This window comes from Desmodus rotundus, chromosome 5 (assembly GCF_022682495.2).
Source record: "Desmodus rotundus isolate HL8 chromosome 5, HLdesRot8A.1, whole genome shotgun sequence".
Classification (NCBI taxonomy): domain Eukaryota; kingdom Metazoa; phylum Chordata; class Mammalia; order Chiroptera; family Phyllostomidae; genus Desmodus; species Desmodus rotundus.
In genome coordinates, this window is record NC_071391.1 from 3,364,499 (window position 1) to 3,377,176 (window position 12,678).

The following is a 12,678-nucleotide window of genomic DNA, read 5'->3' on the forward strand; positions in this document are numbered from 1 at the left end:
CCGGAGCTGGTTCTGCACTTTGATCAGGAGCGTTTTTTTTTTTTTCCTGTGCTGGAAAAAATGTTTAGTCACTCTGCATGGTTATTATTGTCAGGCCAGAGTTCTGTTGCCGGTGGGAGCCTGGACTTGCATTCCGGAAGTGGTGGTGCTTTTAAGAATGAAATTGTTCTCTCAGCTAGTATGTTTAAAGTGTGTTTCAGAAATAATCTCATACTTTACCGAGGCCTCTACTTTCTTTGAGTGGTTTCAGCCAAACTTGAGCTTTTCCTGCGAGAACTTTTCAGTTTCAAAGACCCGACAAGCACACGGTGTTGGGGAAGCCGGAAGGGGGGGGGACCACACAGGGACACCCTGCTTAGTTGGCCTCCTTGCTTGCCCAGTTTCCTACTCCAGAACACACCAGGGTTAACAGCTCTTGGACAATTCTAGAAATAGGTCAGGTTGTACAAGGAGTGCTTAAAAACAGTTACTTAACACAATTGGAGCTCTGCTTATTGTACTATTTCATTGTCTTCGGTGAACTTCACCTTCTACCCCAAGCAAATATTAGGTGGAGGTTGGATTCCCAGCAGGTCCTGGACTGAGGCCAACTGGACCTTTTCGGTGACTGGGAGCCGCCATTGAATGCAGTGTCCACCTTTATTTTTCTTTTGTGTTGGTTATTTTTATATTCTGGGACTGTTTTTGGAAGCAGATAGCTGGAAGAAGTGGTGTGGCTGAGTGAGGCCTGCCCTCCCAGGTGTGTGGCGGCATAATTGCCACCTGAGGGTTGGGAAATCGGGTGGCTACTGTCCCGCTTACGATGGATTATTGATGAATTGTTGGACATCGAGTTCTTTAGGGTAATAAGGAAAAGAATCTTCCATACTACTCATGGGGGGGCCCCTCCCCCATTTCAGGAACCCGAGGGTCATCTCCACACCTGGCTCCTTAGCCCCACCTGCCACTCCCCCTACAAGGCCCCTAGACTTGCCTTCCTCCCGGTTTCCACGAGCTAGAGCAGCGTTCGGATGTTTGTGGGACAGACTACGGAATGTGTGACAACCTTGTGTCCTGATGCCACCGTGGCAGTCACGTGTGGCAGGGGTGTGGCTTCCGCAGGTGGGACAGGTGGGAGCCTGTCCACTGCAGATGTTGTCGGAGACAACTGCTCTGCCCTCCAGGAGACTCCCCCTCGGGGTTCCCAGGGGTGCCTTGGGCTAGGGCTGCACCCCTGGAGGGACCCTGCCTGACTCCACCATGCTAGGCTGTCGCTTCCTGTGAGCGACGTTTTTCCGAGATGATTTCCAGCGCGGTTGTTTACTGCTAGGGAACACGGTCCTGGGCCCGCCGTCAGCTGGGTGTAACAGAGGCCGGGCCAGCTTCCGCGTGGCGGGGAATTGTGCAATTCTAGCGGGAAGAAGGCACGAGTAATCTGAGAGCTGGCGCTGCCGTGTTTGTAGTTACTGTAGTTTTATTGCTGGCCGCAATCACATCCTTTTGGTTCCAATGGGGTGACCTAATTTTGTATCTGTGCTGTGACTTTAGGAACCTCGAGGGGAGTTTTCTTGGGTGGCTTATGTAACCACCTCATCTAGTAGGTTGGAATGTGAGGTTTGGAGTTGGACCCGAGACTGATCCCTAGCTCTGCTGTCTGCCGGCTGTGACCTTGGGCAAGTTTCTTGATAGCCAGGCCTCCCTCGGTCTTCTCCTTTGCACAGGGGGTAACCATGGTACCCACCGCAGCCCAGGCCGGGTAGCTTAGGGGGCTAGAGTGTTGTCCTGCAACGCCAAGCTTGCGGGTTCAGTCCCTCGTCAGGACACGTATAAGAATCACCCGATCAGTGCATCAGAAAGTGGAACAACAATGGATGTTTCTCTCTTTCTCTCCTTCCTTTTCTCTCTCTAAAACCAAAAAAATAAAAATTAAAAGTACCCACTGCCTAGGCTTCTAGTGGGAACTGCATAGGCTAATGCAGGCGAATGGGCTTTCATTGTGTGGTGTGTGCCACAGGGTTTGGGAGAAAGGATATTTTGTGTCTTCCTTGTTACTGATGCAAAGTCTGTGTGCCTTACCTCTCTGTCCCCTTGCACCTGTACCCACTTGCCGACTCGCCTGCCACTTACCTCTCTCCCGGTGTGTTGATTTTCAAGGCCATGTTGAAAGACTTCTGACCACACACACCTAGACATTCCAGTTACTATAAAGGCTGTGTTCTTGGCAGTCTGCTGCCGTCACCTGGCAAGGCTCGTTGTTCTTTGTTACAGAGGTGAGCTGCACACCTCCACCTGGGCAGGTGTTGAAATCCGGCATCACACTTGGCCTTAATAACCTTTTGCTTCTTTTCCTTAACCGCGTGGCCTCTGTCTGCCGTGGGCCCAGTTCTTTTCAAAGGCTGCAAAGAGGCCTGTCTTTCGAACAACCTCTTGCTTCCAGGCCAGTGTGAGGGTGCGCAGGCTGATCACCTCTGGGGTGGACAATGGGGCGAAGTGCACCCGTTCGAAAACACCGCACAGACCCATGGGTTTCGGGGGGAGGCATGGGGCGGGGCGCCGCAGGGGAAGGTGGTCTTTCCGGAACTGAGTGGGCCGTGGCGGCGTTTCCCCCCCAGACCCTCGTTGGACGTGCAGTGTTGGAGGGCTGGCGGTGGGCCCCGTGATTGGACCGGAAATAAACGGGCTGCATGTGTGTCCTGGGGCAGCTGGTAAGTGACTTTGGGGGATTAAAAGAGTCACTTGCAAGCGACAGCCACTTGCCAAGAGGGCAGGTGACCCTGCTAAGTGTCACAGGCAGATTGTGGATTCTGTCAGTGGAAGAAACAGCCAAACCGACAGCAGCAAGTTTTTACGAGCTTATGTGAACAAATCTGAAGACCTAGGCCACCCCGGGGCGAGGTCTCAGCTGCCCAGACAATGAGAGGCCCTCCCCAGTTTCTTGGATGCGTTTGGAATTAAGGGGGGGGGGAGAAAGCTGAGAGGGGGCCGGGACCTGTCACTTCCAGCCTGTAAACATGGTTAACAAGATGACGTGCTCTCTTGGGGGGGTGACGGCTTATTTCAAAGATGTGTCCACCTAGGTGCACACCAGCCACAGACAGGCCTTGATTAAGGCAAAGATAAACCCTTGTCTCTACTCTCTCTGTCTCTAAATTCAATAAAATAAAAAGATTTTTAAAAAGGAACAAATCTTGTAGTGGTACAGAGAAATCGTCTGCCCTTTTTAGCACGTGGAGAAGCACCAACTCAAAAAAAAAAATAGATAGCCCTTTTATTAAAAAGTTAAATGCCTGGCCCCGGCCGGGTGGCTCAGTGACAGTGCCACCCTGAAACGCCGAGGCTGTGGGTTTGAGCCCCGTCAGGGCGTGTGCGGGCCCCAGCCAGTGGGCGCATCTACAGGTGAAGAACAAATCCACGTCTCTCTCTCTCTCAAATCCATACAAAATAAATCATTTTAAAAAAAGTTATATGCCTGGGGCGTGACGCCCCCACCACGACCTGCCCGCCTGCCCGGTGAGGAATCTGGGATCAGCTCACCTGGTGAGTCACCTCGCCCAGAGCTCTTTTTCCCTCCACGTACCCGCGTCACCGGGCTGCAGGAGGTCTGGACGAGTCAGCACTGGGACAGGCATGGCCTTTTCTTCATCCATTATTCGGAGGCTGACCAGAGCAGGCCCTGGAAGAGGGGTGCTCCAGGCTGGGAGTGAAGCGGGGCGGGAGGGGAGGAAGGGAAAGAGGGCAGAGGCCTTGCAGCTGTGACGGGGTGTTCAGAGGCCAGGGGTGACCTGGTGAGGTGACCTGGAGAAGGAGCTTGGGAAGGTGTAGGGAACAGCCCTGAAACAGCACAGAGATGTAGGGTTTTTTTTTTTTTAAATTGAATTTTAGGGAGAGAGGCAGGGAAGCAGGGAAGGAGGGGGAGGGGGAGAGAGAGAGAGACATTGATGTGTTGTTCCACCTACTGATGCATTCAGTGGTCGATTCTTGTATGTGCCCTGACCGGGGATCGAACCCACAACCTTGGCCTATGGGGACAATGCTTGAACCAACTGAGCCACCTGGCCAGGGCAGAGATGTGGATTTTTAAAGACTGCAACAAACAGGCCCTTGTTCTCACTCGGAGTGCGTTATTCTGGATCCTGGTGTTTTTCTGAGAGCGGATTAGCGAGAGGCACTTAAGTGCTCTGGGGACTTCAGAGAATCTCCCTCCCTAGTGGCCTTTGTGACAGTCACCTGGTTCCCACGCTCTGCCTGCGGGCTTTGGCCCCAGGTGTGCTCCAGGCCCGGAGGTCTGTGCCAGCTGTAGCCCGCCGCCAGAAGTGATTCTGGCCTGCAGGAGAGCAACGGCCTGCGGCACAGCGAGAGGTGGCCTTAGGTCGGGACCCGTCTCCAAGGCCTTCCCTGGCCCCCAGCCAGACCTGGGGGCACAGCACCCTGTGTCCTCCAGGACTCACTCGTGTTGATATGAGGGGACAGGTTACGCTGTCTTCTCTTCTGTCTCTGTTTTCTCCTCAGTTGTTCTTCGGGCTTCTTCTTCTTCTTCTGTCTCTCCCCTTCTCTTCTCTGCTTTCCTTTCTCTTTTTTTCCTTTTGATTTGTCGTTCCACTTACCGATGCCTTCACTGATTGAGTCCTGCGTGCGCCTGACCAGGGACTGACCCACACCCTTGGCCTGTCAGGACGATGCGCCGACCAGTTGAGCTGCCCAGCCAGGGCGTTCTCTGCGTCTCTTGCCAGCACACGCGTTCTCCCCTGGAGCCATCTGGTGACTCGGGGCGCAGGTGCACGGTCTGTGCAGGTGGATCCCCGAGGTCAGGCTGCATGGCTCTGTCCCCAGGGAAGCCACCTTTCTCTACTTAGGTAGACACAGCCAGGTGGGGATGGCGGGGGTGAGGGGAGGGGCGCACACCTGTCAGAGCCCCAAGGTGTAGTGGGTGCACCCGCACAGGGGCGAGGAATGGGGGTGAGGGCATTGGTGCCCGGGCTCGGCCGGCCGCGACGCTGCCACGGTGAGGGAAACAGTGGGGAGGGTGGGGAAGACAGCAAGACTCAGTCCCAGTTGACGCGTTTTGGTGTCCACGGAGACGTGCTGGAGACCTTGTGCCTCGTGTGCACAGGCGGAAGTTAAAGCCCTGGGCCAGGCCTGTGGGTGCAGAGGGGCCCGAAGCAGAATGGTGACCCCAGCTCAGAGGATAGGCAGGGGGGCACTGCTCGCCTGATCCTCGTTCCTTGCTGTGCCCTTTGCTGCCTTCCTGGGAGGCCAGAGGGATACAGTGGGGAGGCTGTCCAGCGGTCACGAGCAGGTGGCCCGGATCCAGACACGGCCTGGCCTGCCAGCTGGCCCCGGGGCCCTTCCTCTCATGGCGGGCAGGGACTTCTGGGCGTGAATGTCCAGGACTCCAGGGAAGCCGCAGCCTCAGCTCCGTCTGTTGAGCCCTGGTGTCTGCGCCCCGCAGGAGGGGTGTCTGCGCCCTGTAGGAATCACTGTGCTCCTCCCTGTTTGCTGTACGTGTGTGTCATTTTCAAACAAAGACAGAAGACGGTCCTACTAGATAATAAAGCCTAATTGTCCTTTCTAGTTGTCCCCCTGTTTATTAACTGCTTGGCTCCTCCCCCCGAGGAGCTTCCCCTGGCTTGGTTTGGTCACCAGGCAGGCGGATTAGCCAGCTGTGGGGAAAGGCGCTGCCAGTGGCCCTGCCTGGTTCAGTCCCAGGCACTCGGGCCAGTGCTGGGAGGCTGCCTGAGGGTTGGTCTCCGCAGGTGTCCCATCCGGAGGGACAGGATGGCTTTCGGCTGGCCAGGGGGCACCGGTCAAAGCAGCACACATTGTACGTCTGGCCTCAGGGGTTTTCGGACTGGTCTGGGAGCCCTTCATTCTTTAGGGTGCAGGGGCAGCAGGAGTGGGGTGAATGGCTCTACCCGCTGACCTTGGCTATGTGTTTCCATTTAAAGAAAAGGTCCCTAGTTTTAGGGACATCGGGACCGTCCGGCCCAGTGACCTGGGGCTGCAGCCAGCCTTTGGGAAGTGGCGGCAGCCGTCATCTGGTGCTCTGGTGGCTGTTTCAGGCCTCGGAGGCGGGAGATGCCGGGCAGTGCTGCCAGACTACACAGCATTCAGGGGGGAGCTGAGGCGTGCGTCCTGCGGTCGGTGCAGAGGGGGTGGCCCCTGCATAGGCGTGGTGGGGCAGGGGCGCCACCAACCCGCCAGCTGCTGCCTGTTTCCCCTTTTGCTGTTAAACCAGACGCAGGTAGCTGGGTGGGTCCCGTGGGCGTTTCCACATCTCAGACGCTGTGAACCCTCACGGGGGCTGCGGCTCAGCAAACCTGTGCGGCTGGCGGGCAAGGTGTGCGCTTCTCAGAAGGTGGGCACCCGGGACCACCCCAATGGTCGGGAGCTTTGAAAAGTGCTCTTCTGGTGTGAGACTTCGCACCGACTGCCCTGGTTAGGTTTGATTTCACTGAACGTACTTTAAGAAATCAGAGAAGATCAGAAACCCACAGAAGAAGAGAGACTGGAACTGTGGACCCCCATCTGGCCGCCATTTCTCACCCCCGGCCACTTCATACCTCTGTCCATCGACCCCCCCGCCTCTGTCCATCTGTGTCCCCACCCCCAGTGGTTCTGCAGCGAATCTCAGGTATGATAAAAAAAAAAATCGTACCGGTAACTATTCAGTAGGGACCACTAAAAGACCGTGCCTACGACCTGCTGGTAACAGTGCAGAACGACACCCAAAACCACTTGACCATCACCCTTCGTGCCCGAGGTGGCAGTTGTTTGAAGGAGCCCTTGATGTGAGTGGGGCACTGGGATGGACACACGAGGGAGGGGCAGAGGAGGCGCCCTCCCGCCAGCCCGGACTCTGTGCTTCAAGAGGGAAGGTTAGTGGGCGTAAATGTTAAGGATGCAGCCCTTCCGGTTCACGAGGCGGTGGATTTCTTTTCATGACAGCTTCATCGCAGTGTAATCCCGTCCACAAAGTCCCCCACCTAGAGTGGCCGTGGCGTGGGTCTCAGTGCAGTCCCAGGTACGTGTGGCCGTCACCACGGTCAGTTTTCGAAAACAGTTTTGTCACCCCATACAGAAGGCCTCCCCTCCTGAGCCAGCCCCTCCCGGTGACGATCCCCTCTGGCCCAAGGCGACAACTACTCTGCCTCCTGTCCCTGTAGATTTGCCTGTTCTGGGCGTTTCAAGGACATGGAATCGCACATTGCGTGGCCTTGCGTGTGTGGCTCCTTTCACGGAGCAGAATGTTTTCTGGGTTCACCCGTGTGGTAGCGTGTGTCAGGGCTTCACGACTTTCTGTGGCCAAACAGAAATAAAAATACTTGTTCAACGCACAAATGAACGAAAGCCCGGTGCCTTTCCAGGGCCTGCTCGCGGCGCCGTGCGCTCTGATTGGCTGCGGGTCAGGCTACTTTGCCCTCTGTCACTGGGTGTCTTTGGGACGAGTCTCCCCTCCGTGCTTGACAGGCTTCAGTGAATAAAAACGGGAGAAACTGCGTGTGATGAGAAAACACAGATGTGCAATGTTAGATTTTTATTAGGGTTTGTGAGAGGTTCTCCCTCCCTTAACTGCCCTTTTAGGGCCACACCACGTGGCTGGTGTTCTGTGCAGACAGCGCAGGAGGAGGCGAGAGCATGCGCCTGCTGCCCTTCGGAGGGTGGCACAGGGGCCGGCAGAGGTGGGGGCGGCTCACAGGGGCCGCGTGTCCCTGGAAGGATAGAAGGACGCAGACAGGAGCCCAGGGGGTGAGAGGCAGAGAACATGCTGTAGGTTCCGAAGCAGTTCAAATGAAATGTGCTTCCCTTTGCCAGGGCAGCTGGCCCTGGGCACTGTGCTTGGGGGTGGGGTGAGTGCTCCGGTAATGGCTGACCCCTTGAGTTGTGGGGTGGAGTTCGAGTTCAGTCCCATTCTCCGCTGGCTCCCTCCCTCTGGTTTTCGTGGTGCCTAAAGTGGGTTTTCCAGAGGCCGACCACTTTCACACCAGAGGCCGAGGTGTTTGGCGTTGGCCTGGGTTCCCACCTGAAGATAAGGGTTCAGGGCCACAGAGGACTCATGTGTGGCCTCCAGGTGGCTGGGGGTTCCCCAACTCCGCTGATGACCCCAGGGCCTCTAAGCACAGGCAGCGACTGTCTGTGCTGGGTGGGCGCGGGGGTGGGGTGGGGCGGCCCCGCACCACAAAATCAGGCCTGCTAATGAAGCACGTGAGATCCGTTCAGTAGAGAAGAAAACCTTAAGTTCAGAACAACTTAGACTTCTACATGCGGGTTTTTCTAACATCCAGTAAGACGGTCCCCCACGGTCCGCCCTCTGCCTCTCTTCCCAGCAGATCGCTAAAGATGGCAGAAGCCCACCAAGCTGTGGCCTTCCAGTTCACGGTCACTCCGGACGGGATCGACCTGCGGCTGAGCCATGAAGCCCTGAAGCAAATCTATCTGTCTGGACTTCACTCCTGGAAAAAGAAGTTCATTAGACTCAAGGTTTGCAGACTCTTGTTCCAGCCTCTGCTGCCCTCCCCGGGGCTCCGAGCGCCGCCCTCTGGGTGCTTTGGAAGGGCTCACTCAGAGCGGCAGTCGGCACGTGATCTGTATTTTTGTGGTGCTGAAGGCTCCTGAAGCGCATTCACGTGTATCGGCTCGCTGAATTCTTGAAGGAATTCCAGAAGGCTCGTGGGCACCTTGTCGGGCGAGGAGGAAGTCAGGGCTCGGGTGGGTGCAGGCACCAAGGAAGGACGAGAAGCCAGGGCTCCTGCCCGCCTTCCAGAAGCAGTGTTGTCTTCCAGCTGCGGGAAGCTGCAGTGAGTCTGTTAAACGGGTGTCTCACCGATGAGATGTCCAAACACTGGCACACACGTTCAAGCACAGTTAACTTCACACACTCTTCTTCCTGTTTGCCCGAAAGAGAGGAGATTGGCCGTGTTTTGCCGTGTATAGTGCGTGCTCTTTTGCCCAGATTTTTGAGAGAAAAGTAAGGATGCACATAACACATGGGTAGTACCAATTCCATACCTATAAAAATGTTTTTAATTCTTTTATTTATACCTATGCATTAAAAGTGTAACTCTAGAAAGCAATAATGATATCCGCATGCAAAATAATACCGTGGAATATGATAATCAGTTTTATATAAATAAAACAATGAGTTAAAAAATTAAAACGAAAGATTTTTTTCCTGAAAGTTGGGGCCAAAAATGTGGGTGCACAGTGTACACGGGAGCGCATTATACTTGGCAAAATACGGTACTCACTGTTTTAAGCACCTATCTTGTTTTTAATTTGGTGTATTTTTAAAATTCGAGCAAGATCAAAGGGCAAGATCAAATCAAAAGTGAATGCCCCTCCCCCAGGAGTAGATGGTATAGTTGGTATTTTTAGTCTCGTTTTCCTTTTTGGAGGGAAGCAAAAGGCCCAGGAGCTAGAGTAGGTGACAGCAGTGACTGCAGGAGGTAGGCCTGGCTGGGCCAGTGTCCTGGGGCCCATCCAGGGGGTGGGGGGGTGGTCTGGGCACCACAGTGGAGCAGGGCGCCCCCTACAGGGGAAGCAGAGGTTGCCCCTGGCTCACTGAGGGCTCCTCCTAGTGGTGGGAAATAGAAACAGCGGTGGTGCCCATAGACATAAGAATGCAGGCTGTCAGACCAGCAGAGGGGTTTCTTAGAGGACCCTGTGATGGCTCAGAGGAGGGGGCACGGGGGCTGTCAGAGAAGCTGCAGGGGGAGGGCACCTTATCTAGAACCTTCCTCCCTCCATTTGAGCTTAGCTTACCCCCTTCAAATCTCTCCCCTCTCAACAATGGGAAACCCGGTGGAAACAACGTGTAGGGGTGCAGTTACCACTGAAACATTCGGATAAGGCTTCCAGAGCTTTCTATTTTATTTACTTTAAAGATCCTATCAATTTGTTTTAGAGGGAGGGGAAGGGGGAGAGAAAGAGGGAGAGAAACACTGATCTCGGGCGCCCCAACTGGGACTGCACCCCGACCCGGGAGTCAGTCACACCAGTGACCCGTCACTCTGCGGGATGACAGCCAGCCCCTGAGCCGCACTGGTCATGGCGCTTTGGGAGTCTGTTAATCCATCATCTTTAATCCACTGGTCAAGTCACTCTTACCAATGGCTTCAGTAAACTTTGTTTTACTTGGAAGTTTTGAAACATACAGAAAAGTAAGAGGCTCCCCTACCTCCCCATTTCTACCCCTGTTAACATGTTGCCAATTTTGATTCATTTTCCTCCAACCCCCTTCCTGCTACCTTGTGGGGGGTTTTTTGTGGGGCAGGGGAGGGTTCGGCTGAAGTATCTTACGGCACATTTTCCACACGGACTGAGGTCCCCTGCATATACTCCAGGGTTAAGTGGCTTCTTGGTTCAGGAGGGGAGAGGGTGGTTTTGGAGGGGGCGGGGGTCTCGGCCTTGCACGTGTAGCAGGTTGGGGAGGGGACTTCCTGGTTGGCTCAGTGACATCCGTCCTCCACCCACTCGTATCATTCATCCGTCCGGGTGGAGCTCGGGGATCCGTGTTAAACTAGTTTCTCAGTGATTCTAATGTCCTGGGGTCACTTGGAGAAACCGTTTGAGGGAGAGTTCGTGGCGGGGAGGGAAGGAGCTGGGCAGGAGCCGAAGCAGCTGCAGGGGAGGAGGCTCTGGGGGAGATTTGCAGAAGCGACAGTGTGGTCACCGCTGCCAGCACTGCCCCCCACCTCCTGACACCTCACGCCCCATCACCAGGGCCCCCACGGAAGTGGCGTTCCTCAGGGTGCCTCTCTTTTCAGAATGGCATCATCACCGGCGTGTACCCGGCGAGCCCCTCCAGCTGGCTCATCGTGGTGGTGGGCGTGATGTCAACCATGTACGCCAAGATGGACCCCTCGCTGGGGATCATCGCTAAGATCAACCGGACCCTTGACACCACGTAAGGACCCCTTTCGCACCTCAGGTCCTCTGGGAGTTACTTTTTGTGTCTTTCCAAGTGGCGTGACTGTTCTGTTCTGGACTCAGGGTAACGCTTTTGCTCTTGTTTTTCGTCTGCTCTCCTCCTGAGGCTGGGTTGCTATTCAGACTCCCACTGCCCTTGACCATTCCCGGCCCGTTCCCACAGGAGTGACAGTCCCCTCATGCTCGTGCCACCATCGGGCTTTGCTTCTCGGGCCAGGAGTTGTGGGTGGGCCCAGAGTCCTAAATTTAGGGACGAGATGCAGCCCGTGGGTGCCCCGGGCTCCCGGGATCTGGCCTGAGAAGCACAAAGGAGCTTGGGACCTTTGCCTAGGTCAGCGCCTGGCTGGCTTTTGGATTTGAATATCAGTCTTTTAGCAGCCGTGGGGTTCAAGGGCAGCTGAGTCACCCACAGTTCCAAGCGGCCTCAGGAATGATGGCTCCTGCCTTAATAAGCATCTGGGCCCGGAATAAAGGCTTCTTGTCATTTCGGTGGAAGTGGGCCTGCACTGGACGCCTGCCAGACTCCTGGGCCTGCCCGTGGGCTGGGGCGGCCCGGGTAGGTACCTGGCCACCCTCGGCACACACATCCCTCCGGTCCCCAGTCTCCTTGCTTTCGTCCTTCATTTCCCTGGGGCACCGGCCCATTCCCTGCAGACAGCTTGGCTGGAACATTGTGCTGTTTTACCTGCTTTTCAGCCTGGCGTGGGCTCGACACAGATTTTTAGTTTACTCTCGACTGTGGGCTGCCTCTTAACAGTGGATTATATCTGGAAGTGTCGGCTATTTAAAGGCCTGCTAATCTGGATCTTTATAGGATTTGTTTCTTTGTCCCTCTGAACCTGTTGTGGAAACTGGGCCATCATGTCCGAGATTTGGAAAGACCAGGTGAGGGGCCGTGCTAGAACACTCTGAGATTTTTGTGAGTTTAGTGAGTATGGATGTCTTTGTCCTTCGGTGACGCGGCACTTACACATCTGAAAGGAAGATCATCTCAGAGCCGGGTTCTTACTCCCCTACACCTAAGTTTGCGCGAGGATGAGATCATGGAAGAATGTATAGGTTTCGAGTAGAGACCACAATTCAACTTGAACTCAAGGTTTGACAGGTTCTAGAAAGATGTGTTTGGGTTTTTTTTAAAGATTTTATTTATTTATTTTTAGAGAGACGGGAAGGGAGAGAGAAAGAGGGGGAGAAATGTCAATGTGTGGTTGCCTCTCACGCTCCCCCTACTAGGGACCTGGCCCATAGCCCAGGCATGTGCCCTGACTGGGAATCGAACCACCGACCCTTTGATTCGCAGGCTGGCACTCCATTCCCTGAGCCACCCTAGCAAGGGCTAGAAAGCTATGTTTTGAAGCAAACGCATTTGACCTTGAAGAGGTATTTCTATGCCACTTTATTATAAAATGTTATATTGATGGTTTCCAAATGTTGGAGATACCTTCACGTTGCATATTGGTTGTTTTAGTGATTTGAAGCACACTTAGTTTTTATTTTGTAAATGTCTTGCCATTCTCCAAACAACTGACACGAAAGGCAAAACCACAAAGACGTGTGAATGGCCCTCTCTCTCCTCAAGCCTCGTCCTTGCCGTGAAACAGATCGGTTTCCTCGGCAGAGAAAACATGCTGTCTTCGTCATTTAAAAGATCATTTTGTACGACCAGTTTCTCTGTGTACGCACAGTGAGTGTTCCAGCCTCCACCCAAACCAAGCTCGCTTGCGGGAACAGTGGGGTCATAGTTTAGCCGAGTGGTCTGGGTTCTGTGTGAGT

The 12,678-nt window shown here is 54.7% G+C and overlaps 1 protein-coding gene across 2 annotated transcripts in view; it reads left to right on the forward strand.

Moving 5' to 3' along the window:
- Window positions 1-12,678, forward strand: part of CPT1A (carnitine palmitoyltransferase 1A) — a 43,955-nt gene that overhangs the window by 2,582 nt on the left and 28,695 nt on the right. The window contains exons 2-3 of one of the 2 annotated variants that reach the window (XM_053923912.1): window positions 8,307-8,457; window positions 10,743-10,882. In XM_053923912.1, coding sequence (XP_053779887.1) covers window positions 8,317-8,457; window positions 10,743-10,882 — 281 coding nt within the window. In that variant the 5' untranslated portion in view covers window positions 8,307-8,316. Of the gene's footprint in view, window positions 1-8,303; window positions 8,458-10,742; window positions 10,883-12,678 lie in introns of both variants that reach the window. The other variant, XM_053923913.1, reaches the window with a different exon arrangement.